The 12,749-nt window shown below is 45.3% G+C and overlaps 2 protein-coding genes across 7 annotated transcripts; one reads left to right on the forward strand and one right to left on the reverse strand.

The window, feature by feature from the left end:
• Positions 1 to 630: 630 nt before the first annotated feature.
• LOC127299118 (chitinase 4) lies at positions 631 to 1,748 on the reverse strand. The gene is made up of 2 exons (XM_051329025.2): positions 1,282 to 1,748; positions 631 to 1,197 (listed from the first exon to the last, which is right to left on the reverse strand). Exons 1-2 carry the CDS (start codon positions 1,676 to 1,678, stop codon positions 791 to 793), a joined length of 804 nt encoding a protein of 267 aa, XP_051184985.1. The 5' UTR covers positions 1,679 to 1,748; the 3' UTR covers positions 631 to 790.
• Positions 1,749 to 8,023: 6,275 nt separating this feature from the next.
• On the forward strand, positions 8,024 to 11,373 carry LOC127299120 (uncharacterized). Of its 6 annotated transcripts, none has more exons than XR_007850340.2 (12): positions 8,024 to 8,152; positions 8,236 to 8,280; positions 8,385 to 8,483; positions 9,069 to 9,179; positions 9,631 to 9,805; positions 9,905 to 9,961; positions 10,084 to 10,220; positions 10,314 to 10,373; positions 10,459 to 10,536; positions 10,621 to 10,694; positions 10,792 to 10,848; positions 11,252 to 11,325. XR_007850340.2 is itself a non-coding variant. In XM_051329027.2 (12 exons), exons 1-12 carry the CDS (start codon positions 8,075 to 8,077, stop codon positions 11,356 to 11,358), a joined length of 1,086 nt encoding a protein of 361 aa, XP_051184987.1. In that variant the 5' UTR covers positions 8,024 to 8,074; the 3' UTR covers positions 11,359 to 11,373. The 6 variants fall into 6 exon arrangements, 4 of the variants coding, with proteins under 4 accessions (XP_051184987.1, XP_051184988.1, XP_051184989.1 ...); XM_051329027.2 differs by having other exon boundaries at positions 10,784 to 10,848; positions 11,252 to 11,373; XR_011744782.1 differs by lacking the exon at positions 11,252 to 11,325 and having other exon boundaries at positions 10,459 to 10,541; positions 10,784 to 10,802.
• The last annotated feature ends 1,376 nt before the right edge of the window (positions 11,374 to 12,749 follow it).

A 12,749-nucleotide genomic window follows, 5' to 3' on the forward strand; every position in this document is an offset into this window, starting at 1 on the left:
TGCTCTTCACAAAGAGTGGTAGAAAACGCACCTCGTTTTGGCATGATACGTGGAAGCCAGGATCTAACAAGACCGGCCCCGAGTGGCCGTGTCCATGTTTCATGATCTGGCTTGTGGCCGAAATACATTACGAGGTGCCAACCGGATCGGAGAGACCTCCAGAACAACAAATATATCGCGTCACTTTCTTGTTTGACTTGTCAAATGTATGCATGGGGCCAACCCTCAAGACAGCGGCAAAGAGAGACCGGACGGACTGATGGACAGAAATCAGAATCACGCTTGCGTTCTTGTGTATCTAGAAGCACCGAAATAACGTCGTCTTCAATGATGGCAGGCCAGGCGTGCGAAAGATCATCCAGATAGTCCGTCTAGAGTTCGAGGCATGTAAAACAGTGGGCTTGTTCCACGGTGAAGCTTTCGGTTTCCCGCCTCCGCCGCCTCTAAAGTTGCTGGTAGGAGAGTAGGCTTAAGCGAGGAGCCGGCACCTTTTGTTAGACAGCATAAACCTGTCATCTCAATGGTGTTGTAAACTAGCTTCTTAGCATTCCTTCTTCCTTCCTTCTATGATACATGATACACATTTTAGGATGTATTGTGGAAAAAATGATCGGCCAACCCTCGGGACTGTGGTCCTTGGGGCTCTTCTCTCCCCAAAATGCTTGGAAGTTACAAGGAGCAAGAACAAATTGATACGGGGAGCATTGGGTTGACTAGCAAATCTGCGGCGGCCACAGAATATTACTGGTGCTCCATTATTCAGATATGCACGATCGCATACAGTGCATGTCTAGCAAGTGAGGTTGCCCCCGGCGTCGACGCCCAACTGCCGGCAGTAGTCCTGGTAGTAGCCCAACCGCGCGTTCATCTGCGCGGGGTTCTTGCCGTCGCACTCCACGCCGCCGTTGAGGGCCCTGGTGGTGGCGCCGAACCCCTGCGGCAACACCCCGTGCACGTTGGTCATCCAGAACCAGAGCGCCGCCTTGAACGACACCACAGGGTCCTGCGCCATCGTCTGCGGACTCCTCAGCCCGTCGAAGCCGACGCTCCGCCCCGCCGGCCCGTAGTTGTAATTGAACGTGAACGGCAACGGCCCGCGGCCATGGTACGACGCCCCCGGGTAGCACGGCCACTGCGGGAATGTCTGGTCGCAGTAGCTGTGGCTCGCGCCGTTGATCTCCTCGATGTAGCACAAGTCTGCAGTATATATATTAACATAAGTTACAAAGATAAAACGTGTTATTCCAGTTTGTTAAACTACCTGGATGCAAGAGAACTTACGTCCGGTCTCGTGCGTGACGTGGGCGAAGAAGGCGGCGATCTCGCGCTTGCCGGCGTCGGAGCTTCCCGACCCGAAGGCGGGGTACATTCGGGCGGCGGTCAGAAACGCCTGACGGGTGTAGAAGCTCTGGCCTGCGCAGCCGCCGCTGGACTGGGACTTGATTCCGTTGAAGAAAGCATCGGTGACGTTGCTGCTCAGACCTCCGCTTGCACTTCCACCTCCACCTCCGCTTCCAGCGCAGTAGGCCGAGGAGGTGCCGCAGTAGCCGAATTGACTGCAGCAGTAGCCCGCCGGGCAGTCGCACTTCTGCGCGGCCGCGGGACCAGCGGCGGAGAGGAGTGCTGCTGCTAGCCCAAGAGACATCAACATGAACATCGCCATCGCCGAGTTCGCCATACCCAACTAATTTGTGTTGCAGCCTTTGAAGCTTGCTATCAGGTGGTGTGATTGAAATGGCATATATGGCAGTGGCGCGGTTTATATAGACTAGGGTAGATCAAATGTGTTCGTGGACGTTGGACTAGCTAGCTACAATAATAAGTCGTATCTGTACTACTGCAAATTGATACAAGCGGTTCGTCCGTCCACGCTTAGTCGTTGCTTCCAGCTATATCTTCTAGTCCGATATGCTGTGTTCACGTTGCTGAGAGTGACATCACACCCTGGGTATGTCCGATATGCTGTGTTCACACACCAGTACATACGCGTGTGCCAATTTTATTGGTACATTAGAAAGGGAGACTCGGTCGTTAACCGGCGTGGAAGAGCTTTTCCATTTTCAGCACAAATATCTCCGCGGATTGCGGATAGAACCGAACATTGTGCAGGGTGGTCTCAGGGCATCTCTAGCGGGGCTGACCCAAAACGGCGACCCATCTAATTCATTTTGGTCCGTTCCGTTGTCTGGCCGGTTAGTGCGCCTAGCGGCTGACCCAATCGGTCCGGTGTTGGTCAATTGCATATATATTGCATACATATTTGGAGATAATTTTTGCTTGAAGCAAATTGGTATAATAAACTAGAAAGTAATAAAACATAGTAGAAGACTACATCATCTTCATCTTGACCTCTCCTAGTCATACGAGGAAATTGCATGGACCAGCAATTTTTGGGGAGGATTTTGCACAAACCATCTAGTCAAAGTTTTTGTTGCACAAACAAGTGACTACAGTTTTTACTTCCAAGGAGCTCTAACGATCAGACTACACAATTAAAAAAACACTTGATAGCCACGTTGCCTGCAGATGGCAGCCGGCCAGAGTGGACGTCGTTAGTTGTGTTCCACAACATATTTAATTTGTTTACATATTTTTCCTTGGCTATATCTGTAACAACTAATGAAAAGGAAAAGAATTATGCATAACTTGAGCAATATGACATCAGCAAATCACAAAAGGGACTAACACTTAGAAAAAAATATGAGAAAAACAGACCACGTAACCAAATGTCAAAAATATAACCATATGAATTTGAGATTGGACCGTGGGATTCAATCGCTGACGTCCTCGTCGTTGGCTAGCCACTGTAGTGGCCGACTGGTCCTCGGAACGAGCCTCCATCATCTGGGAAGTAAGGAAGGAGATCGGGGTTGAGTTGGTGTTGTACAATACCAACTTGATCGGGCGTCATTGGCCCCGACGCCACTGCCGTGTGGTCGTATCAGGCTCTTGTAATATTCCCATGGTCCTCGCAACGAGAGGTCGTCGCCGAGTAGAACGGAAGTAGACTGTAGACAAGCCCGTTTCGTCACAAAAACTGGGCATTCCCGTGACCAGTTGGCATCGCCGCTGCGGTTGTCCCTTTCGAATAGCCGTGTTGGCCGCCTTTGCCTTGAGAGCAAAGGGTTTGCGGGAGAAAATAGTGGCTAGGCTCGGGAAAGTCTCTATGACTCCTGAACTCCACTATTTGGTTTATTTAAAAAATCAAAAATATATCTACAGATTTTAAAAATAACTAAAAACATGTAAAACCTGGACACTAAATTTATTAAATAAGAATATTTCATCGTTATGTGACCTCAAAGCGTCAAAGCTAGGTCTGATCCATGGTGGGCTTGGAGGTACCACTACTATCCTAAGAGCAACTCCAATAGAGACATTAAATAGGTCACGCGTCAAAATTACCATTGATTTGCAGCGTGGGAGCCCACACGCCACTCCAATGGGTGAGGCAAAATTGCGCGTGCCAAACTTTTACTTTCATGTAGTTCAAAATATAAAGTTTTTTAAATTATGATTGTAGACGTTTGTAGGATACATCATTGGGTACATCAAGAACATTTTTTACAACTTTGAAATTCATATAATTATTTTTGTATTTTGATTATGGGAGCATCGGAGCCCGGGAGTATACCTGGGCATGGGAAGCCCGGCCCGAACGGCCCGACCCAACCCGGCCCGAAAATCCCGGGCCGGGCCGGGCTTTTTCTCTCTATCGGGCCGGGCTCGGGCCAACATTCTTCAGCCCGTAACTAAATCGGGCCAGGCTCGGGCCACAGAAAAAACAATTTACCATTAGATCGGGCCGGGCCGTCGGGCCAGCTCGGAAATATTCGGGCTTTTTCGGGCCGCGGGCCGGGCTCGGGCCAAATTATGCTGAAAGTTGGTCGGGCCAGGCTCGGGCCAAGGATTTCCCGTCGGGCTTTTTTCAGGCCAGCCCGGCCCGGCCCGAGAAATGCCCAGGAAGACCCGGGAGTCACGAATCTGTACTCTGATTAGACTTGTTTTCCCCAGCCAGTTTTTGCCGCATTACAATGACATGGTGGCTATTAGATCAGCCCATAAAGTGGACTCTAAAATTGTCTAATACACTATCTAATACACGGTCAAGTGATAATTAAAACCTTTTACACCATATTACTCTTAGAGTGGTTTACGCAACGAAATTTTTGAGTCACTTGTCTGCGCAACATCCTCCCTAAGAGTTGCTGGTTTTTGCAATTTCCTCTAGTCATACACTCATACTCATCGTTCTGATAGTGGCGGCGACACATGGTCTCGTCGAAGACCTTGACGGTGAGCATGCCGTGGCCGTCGTACTTGAAGACGACAGAGTGCCCGACTTTGATGGCGAAGCGTGGGCGAAGCGCCTCTAGCCGTTGTTGAGGAAAATCTGCCATTCACCGTCGAACAACACCTCCACGGACCACATGCCGATGGCGCCGCCGGATACACGCAATATGACATCACGGGGCTCTTTCCCATCGACGATCTACGCGAACCTCTGGGGCAGGCGGAGCCTGTCCCGGTTCATGCCCTAGTGGATGGTGACACCGAACTTGAAGCCGGAGAGGTCGATGGCGATGGGGTCGGGGGTACGATGGTGGGGACGGCGATGGTGACGGGGACGGTGGTGGCTGCATAACCACACCATAATTCCATCTTGTTTGATGTATGCTACCGGTTTTGAGAAGAAGTGAAGAAGGTGCAAGAAAAAACACATAAACATTGTATGATCAAATGAGCATTTCATACCACATAGGCTCATACTCGTACAAGATAAGCAGATATATTGACCCAAAGTTGATAAGCAAAAGAGTAGTAAATTGCACATGGTCGATCAAGATCGCAAAAAAAAAGGAGTCCTCCATCGGTAAAATTCCATCATGGCCGGTAGCTAGAGGACCCTATCGATCCCTGAAAATTCATCATGCCATCCAGAGGACCCTATTGCACTCTGTTCATAAGAAGAACATAAATGTCAGTCAACTGCTTCTGGCTAGAATGAAGCATAAAATCTGTAGGGTTGATCAGGTACCACGTGCCGACCGTAGTGCTAGTAGTAGTTATGGCACTCCATCTCGAGAGCCCCCACGTCTCCAACCATCCTTGGCCCGCATAGCCACAGCAAGTGCCTCGGCCCCGGGCCACGGAGCTCGACGTCGAACTCCGGCGCCCCGCCGCGCATGTCCATGGCGAGGCTATCCAGCAGCGACCCCGGCACGACCACCCTAGCGCCCCTCGCGACGAGGCGGTGCTCCACCCCTTCCATCGGCCCGGCGCATATCTGCTGCGTCAAGGTCCCGCTGGCGGCGAGCGCGACTCCGCGGTAGGACACGGCGGCGTACATGTGAGGCTCGGCGCACTCGGTGGCCCAGAGACCCCGCGAGGCGACGCGGAGGGTGAGGTTGAACTCGGGCTCCAGCGTCGGCCTGCCGGCGAGGTCTGCCGCCGGGTCGAGGCCGGAGACGTGGTTGATGGCGACGGAGTAGTGTGGCACCTGGGAGAAAACCTGGTCCAGGAGGAAGCCCAGCGGGATGCCGATAGCGAGGACCAAGATTAGCAGCGCGCAGACCACCAAGCAGCACTCGCAATCGCTTGGCGATGGCGATGATCGCTGCCGCTGCTCTTCCGGCTCCGGCTGAACGGGCGAGTACTCGTGGGAGGCGCCCATTGGGATCGATCTCCGGCCGCGTCGTCCGTCCCGAAATCGGCTGAACGTGTGTCGTTTGATTGGTTGCTGGTTTGGAGCTTGGCTTAACGAACCTCATATCTCTCCGTTGGGGTTATATAGTAAGAGACGTAGTAGTATATGTTTCCTCGTCAGACGTGTGGGGTTTGGACGTTATTATCAGTTAATTTTGCTGCGAATGATCAATTGATTTCGTGTTGGACTGACAAACGATTGACCGTGCTATACCCCGAACTACGCTATTTTTTTTTTTGACAACTTATCCCGAGCGAGCCTTTTTTTTTCTTTTTGACATGAAGGCTAACCACCGTGTGAATTGACTAGTCTTCAGAAAATCGCAACCTTTTTTTTAACATAAGAAACTCACAATCTTTACACACATGTGCTCTGATGTTTTTCTATATTAAATAACACCCAAAAAATTAAGAAAAGGGAATGAGTTTACTAGTACAAGATTATACTATATCACAAAATTTTATTTAGAGAAAAAAACTTGTAACAGGGGGCCCTAGCTAGCGCTCGAATATTCAAAACTTATCAAGACATGAATTTTCTGTTTTCATCAATATTTTCTATTCAAAAATTTCCATATAGGAATTTTTTTGCATGCATGCACTACACAAATCTGCTAGTATCAGCATAATCTTTCCCTATTTCGAATATTCAAAATATTTATCTCTCAAAAGATAACTTGGTTTAAAATCTGTTTCCGCCAATAAATTAATCTCGGCGAGATCTTCAAAACTAGGTCTGATGTTGCTATATTCTAACATATTCTTTTTCAGGCTAAAAGTTACCAACCCTCGGTACATGATTTATATACATTAGCGTAATAAGTTACCAACCCAAAATTTAAAGTCAATTGTAATTTCTTTCATGACTTTACTAGCCGGATTCCTCTCCGGCCTCCTTGTTCGGTTGTGGGCGGTGCATCTGTGGATAGCGCAGCCAATGACAAGCCGTCCGGACATGAGGGCGACACCGATGAATTCTCGCATAATCGAAGGTATAAATCTTCATAGCTAGGGCTATTTTTTAGAATCAGAAATCAGTATCTCGCTAATCTATTTTCCATTAATCCGTTTTACGTGTTTCTGAAAGAGTTGTTTATGCTATTGTAGATGAGTTGTTTATGCTATGCGAAGGTGTATGTGTTGCTTAGGACCTCATATTATTCTGAATGTTCTGTTTAGAACGGTGTGGTATATTCTGAAAAATAAAGTGATTGTAGATTCGGTTAATTGTCGGTGTTGTTTATGTATCCCAGAAGGTCATGTATTACTTGTATAAAAGCACATTAGCAATGTTGTGTTACTTTTTTTTTTATCCTTTGTTCTTCTCTTATTCTAAAAAATTAAGTACTCTTGTAACTAAGTTAGAACCCGTGCATATAAAAATAGGGGTATAATTGGAGGAAAGTGCATAAAAATGGAGATAGATAGTTTCTTGTGATGTCTTCATTGTAGGAATTGTGACCAGTCAGTATTCAACAGTTGTGAATTGATTTGTCATGTTATCTTTGTTCATGCTACCTGATTTCGTAGCATAGACTTATTTCGGTCACAATGCATAAGAAATAACAAGTGGAGGTCAAAACATAATAAACTATTAGTGGATGGTGTGTCTAGCCTTGAACCCCATCTCAATTAGGCTTAGGTGAGTAAATTGTTTCAATAACTTTCTTGGAGCTATATTGATTTTTCTACTTATGCTGATTAACTCACTTCATCCTTATTTTTTCGTTACACATAGATACTCTTCACATATATATCACCATTGTCATCCACGTTACGCCAATTAGATTTCAGTGACACTGCACTAAAGGAAATATGCGCTAGAGATAATAGTAAAGTTGTAGGAGTATTATTCTATATTTCTTGTTTCATAATTAATTTTATGGTTCTATGCTATAATTGTATTAGTTCCGGATATTACTGATATCGGAGGAAAACCCTAATAGACGTGTGAAATTATAAAACACCAAATAAGATATACCTGGTTATGCCTCTATGAGTAGCACATGTGATATTGACAGTCTCGGTTTCTAACTATACGACAATAAGTAAAGGTTGTTACGAGGTTGCCGGTATTATCTGAGATCAACATTGCTAGTGGAACAATAGACCCCAAATAATATACCGTAAAATACATCGTCAATATAGTAATTGGTAGTTTCTCAAAGACTAATTATCATCGTTACTAAAGACCCAAATTGATTCGAGTACGAGTTAAGGATGCGAGCTACCAAACACGTTCTGTGTGTGTTGCACATGGCCAGGGCCGGCCCTGGCAGCACGGGCCTAGGCCTTTGTCGAACGGACTGCCGTCGGATCACCGGAGCAGAGTAACCGAGGCGCCGAAGGCAAACGGAGCGTTGGCGCGATGGAGGCGGAGGCGGCGGCGCTGTCGCAGCTGCAGCTGCAGCTCCTCGCCCTCGTCTCCGATCTCCGTCTCACCCGCGTGAGTCGCCGACCCGCCCTCTAGAACCTTCCGGAGTTCCGAATGCGACCTTCATCTTCCTTCTCCCCCCATTCCCTTCGCAGGAGCGGGAGCGGGCCGCGCGCGAGGAGCTGCACGCATCCAGCCAGGTCTCTGCCTCGCTTCCGTCGGTGCTGGACTTGTTAGGGTTTTGGGAGGGATGTTTCTCTGACATGGGTTTTTTTTTTGGGTGGGGATGGGGTGGATGGCGCAGAGGTGGAAGGAGGCGGAGGAGGAGCACCGGCGGGAGGCGCGGGAGCTGCGGGCGGAGGTGGCGGCGCGGGACGACGCGCTGCGGAGGCTCGAGTCCAGGGTTCGTGCCCCCCATTCCCCCAACTTTGCCCCAGCCAGTAGCTGTCGCCGTCACATGTATTGGAATTGTTCTTTCGCCCGCCTACACCAACCGAACTCACAATTTAGATTTGACGAATCATATGATAGTGTATCCTGTGTTTAGATTATTAGACAACACTGTTCTTCTTTTTTAATCCATGATGCAATTGTAGAGAATTCGTTTTGTATTATCGGTTTCTGGAAATTAAATCGGGAGCACATGCTCCTCAATTCGATCTTTTTTTTGTAGAGAATTCTCGAATTTCCCCTTGAATGTGCTTAGTGTCTGTTGGGCTGAGAGTGTCCTTGCAATTGTCTTTTGCTGTACAGGTCAAGTGCCTTGAAAACGATAATAAGCTTATTAGACATAAGCAACACTGCTTTAAAAAAAAAATTTAATCCATGATGCAATTGTAGAGAATTCGGTTTGCATTATCGGCTTCTGGAAATGAAATCAGGAGCGCAGGCTCCTTGTTTTTTGTAGAGAATTCTTGAATTTTCCCCTTGAATGTGCTTAGATTCTGTCGGGCTGAGAGTGTCCTTACAATTATCTTTGACTGTACAGGTCAAGTGCCTTGAAAACGATAATGAGATGCTGGGAAGAAACGAAAAGGATTTGAAAGAAAACATGGAGAGGCTGCTTCAGTCAAGGGAGGCATTCATGAAACACTACGAGGCATGTGTCACGCGCCCTTTATACTTGCCCCTTCATTTGGGCTATTGTTACTGCCAAGTCGAATTCGTTCCATTGTCTTCTCTCTCAGAAATGAACTCTTCTGAACTTTATGTTCTGTAGTAGTCACATATTTTGTTCAAAGATCCCTTCAGATATCTATCTTAAAATTTCTTTTACCACCATCAAGTATATGGGTAAATTACAGGAGAATAATACTGTATGATAGATCTACCTCTTTCGTTTTGTGAGCAGCTGCAATCTACTCTTGTGTACATTTTCTATGGTGTACCATCTGTTTCTGACCTTTTACATTTGTACCTTGCACATGCTTCTGTAGATGTAACACCATGTCAATTTGTGGATGGCAAATTAATTTTGCGTGTACAAAGAGTATAGGCTTGAAATCTGTACTGTTTATGGAGACAAACTGATGTTTGGCTTTTGATAGCAGGACTCCGCTTGTTCTCTGCAATGGACCATCCAGATGAAGGATAAACAGATTGCTGTAATTTCAGAGAAGCTGAATTCGCATCTGGCTTTATTTAATTCCGTAGGGAAGGAAGTCACTGCGGTAACACAAGTACTAAGTGATATGGAATGTCTAGTTGGCGAGAAGGAAAATGTAGGTATGAACGCAAATGGATATTTATTACTGTATTATTAATGTTGTTTGATCAATCAAGTTCAATAATTATGCATTAATGTACCTTACATTTCTATTTCAGTCTCTGAATTGAAGGGTAAGGTCCAACGGATTTCTGTACTCGAGAAAGATTTTGTTGGTACGGTGTCTTCCTGTAATGTGGCTTCAGTTTCAGATTGTGATCTTGTAATGATAATGGTTACCATGTATATGGAGAATATTTGTATAATCTGTTCCCATTTTGCTACATCTTTTATGCAGAGAAACTTTGTTTCTTGGGAGATAAAATTACAAGTTACCAGCTTGAACTTCGTAATAGGGCAAGGATCATATATGAGTTGAAGGAACAACTTGACGCTGAGAAGCTTAACAACAAATTTCATCCCCAGCTAGAAGAAATATCCATTTACTACGTTGAAAGCATTCTGCATATTCATTCTTACTTTCTATTGATCTCACCAAGTTTGTTGTTTTTCCATTAACGCTTTTACCTTAAGAAATCTCTGCTGGTGAAGGATGAGATCATTGAGAGGTTGACTTCAGATAAGCAGGTCGTTCTGTTAAGGATGTTTGTAGCTTTCCAATTGTCTCTGGAACTCCGAAAACTTAAATCGTTACTGTCTGTTCTTTATGCAGGCAATGCTTAAAGAGCTTCACAACATGGAAATTGCTCTAGGGAAATTTCAAGACATATTTAGCAGCATTGGGCATGAGGTAAGGTAGAATGCCATTACTCGTATATGCATCTCTTGTTACCAGCGTTGGAGTTCTTAGCTACTTCTCTTGATTATATACTAGGAAGTGAAAAGTTCTTCACCAGTTTCTGAATGTCAGGACAGACAACATTATGCAAATAAAGAGCAAGTAGAAAGGTAAGAGTCTCAATATAGGAATTTACAACAAGCAAATGATATTTATTGTAGCTTTACATGCCATTAATATTGGATTGTTAAACAAATAGCATTCCAGGTAGTCAATGTGATCCACCCAATGAACATAGGTTGATACTGGTAACTGATGAAGCAGGTAAATCTCCATTCTTAATGATCTCCCTACCAAATTAACCTTACAAAGTTGGCGGGCACATCTTCATAAGATAGTAAAGACATCTTAGAATGCAAGTGGACACATTTCTGTGAACTGAAAAAGTTCAGTACTTTCTTGTAATACTGTAGTTTCTTTCAATATTTCTGAACCCCCTTTCTGCCAAGTAGTAAGTTCTATCTACTGTCCGTCAAAGATGTTCACTACATTGTTTCCAATCACATAATCTGTTCCTTGGCTTGTTGTCCTTGGAGATACAGCATCATTGAAATTTATCAAGCCATTTATCTGCCATTAGCCATTTACATTTCAGGTGTCCATGACATACTTCATTTATAAAATATAAATGCTGCTGAATCACATGTTTTTTTAATCTATTTGGCAGCGACTGCAACTGTAGAATTTAAGTCGAGAATTGACACCGGCAGTAATCAAGAACAATGCCCACAGTCCCTTAAGGTAAGTGACCATCTGATTCCGTTAATTCTTTAGAGGTATAATCTTTCTGTAGCTTTACACCCACATCGCCAAAATGAAATATTCCTTGTATGCATGCAGGATTCTACACTCGCATCTCCAGAGACTCTAACTGAGACTGTTGAAAAACCCAACTGCTGCCATGAATCCAAAGATATTGAGATGGTATGATGAGCTGTACACCCCATGATTTCTGATGCTATAAGTACCTCTGTCTTTATTGAATTGCTGTTGTTGCTGTTTCACACTTCCCTTGCTGCTTACAGGGAAATTCATCTCCCAAGCAGCAAACAAATTATGTGAGTCCAGACCCTGAGACAGAAAATCGGTCCTCAGCTAGTCGAGTCCCTGAGACACCATGAACTCCGATGTGCAAGTATGCCAGTTGCCTTTGTATGCAGCGTCGCAGCTCATGACCTCTGCTCATAGTCGAGTCCTTGCTTGTACACCGTATTAGTTAGATACAGAAGATGGGGGGATGGTAGATTGAGGGATTGTGTTCTTCGTTATCCATCTTACACGACATGCATTGCAGTTCTCTCAGAAGTGTTGTGTTATGATCTGATAACTGGGAGAAGGGCTCCAGGATGGCTATTTTTCGTGTCCATTTCATTTTGTTGGCCAGGCTAGTGTCATGTGCCACCACTGGATGGATTTATTTTGAGGGATCGTCTGGTTAGATTGTGCCATAGGCAGACTTCAGATCCTTCCACGGCAAAAACTCGAGCAGGTAACTAGGTTGTAATAGAATTGAGGTGAATTCGGACTGCAGCGAAGAATGCTGGCAATTCATTCGGCCCGGCGGTGGCGATATATGAGTAATGTACTCTTCTTAGTCCTAACTTTACTGAAGTTGTGTTTTATCACAGCCCTAGAGAAGCTAATGTGGCTGCGCACGTGTTAGCTAGTCGATTGGAGGGGACTATGGCTAGAAACCCTCCTGATTTTCTTTCACATGTACATGTACTCCCTTTGTTTGGAAATGTAAGATGTTAACCATTTTTATTTCACATACTTTAGTTTGTATCTAGTCTATTTTTAGTATTACCTCTGGTTCTAATAAATTGACGTGTCCACCAACATGCATGATCAAGCCTTCCTCCACGTCGATTAAATCTGACCGGAGGGAGTATATAGGTTCACTCATTTTAATTTGTATCTAGTTTAAAAGTACCTACCACATGTTACACGGACGGAGTATTAGCAGATGATGTATCTATAACGCAAGTTAATAAAGCATGCCATTATGGCTTTTCCTAAAAAAAACAGAACTAAAATCTTGAACACCAACTCATGTTGTTCAACAGTTAATAAAGCATGCCATTATGCCAGTCGGTCAAGATTGTTTATTTACACGTTCGGGACTTCCAGAGAAGGGATCCCAAGGCGGCTCAAAAAACCCATCT

The sequence above is a fragment of the Lolium perenne genome, chromosome 5 (assembly GCF_019359855.2).
Source record: "Lolium perenne isolate Kyuss_39 chromosome 5, Kyuss_2.0, whole genome shotgun sequence".
Taxonomy (NCBI): Eukaryota; Viridiplantae; Streptophyta; class Magnoliopsida; order Poales; family Poaceae; genus Lolium; species Lolium perenne.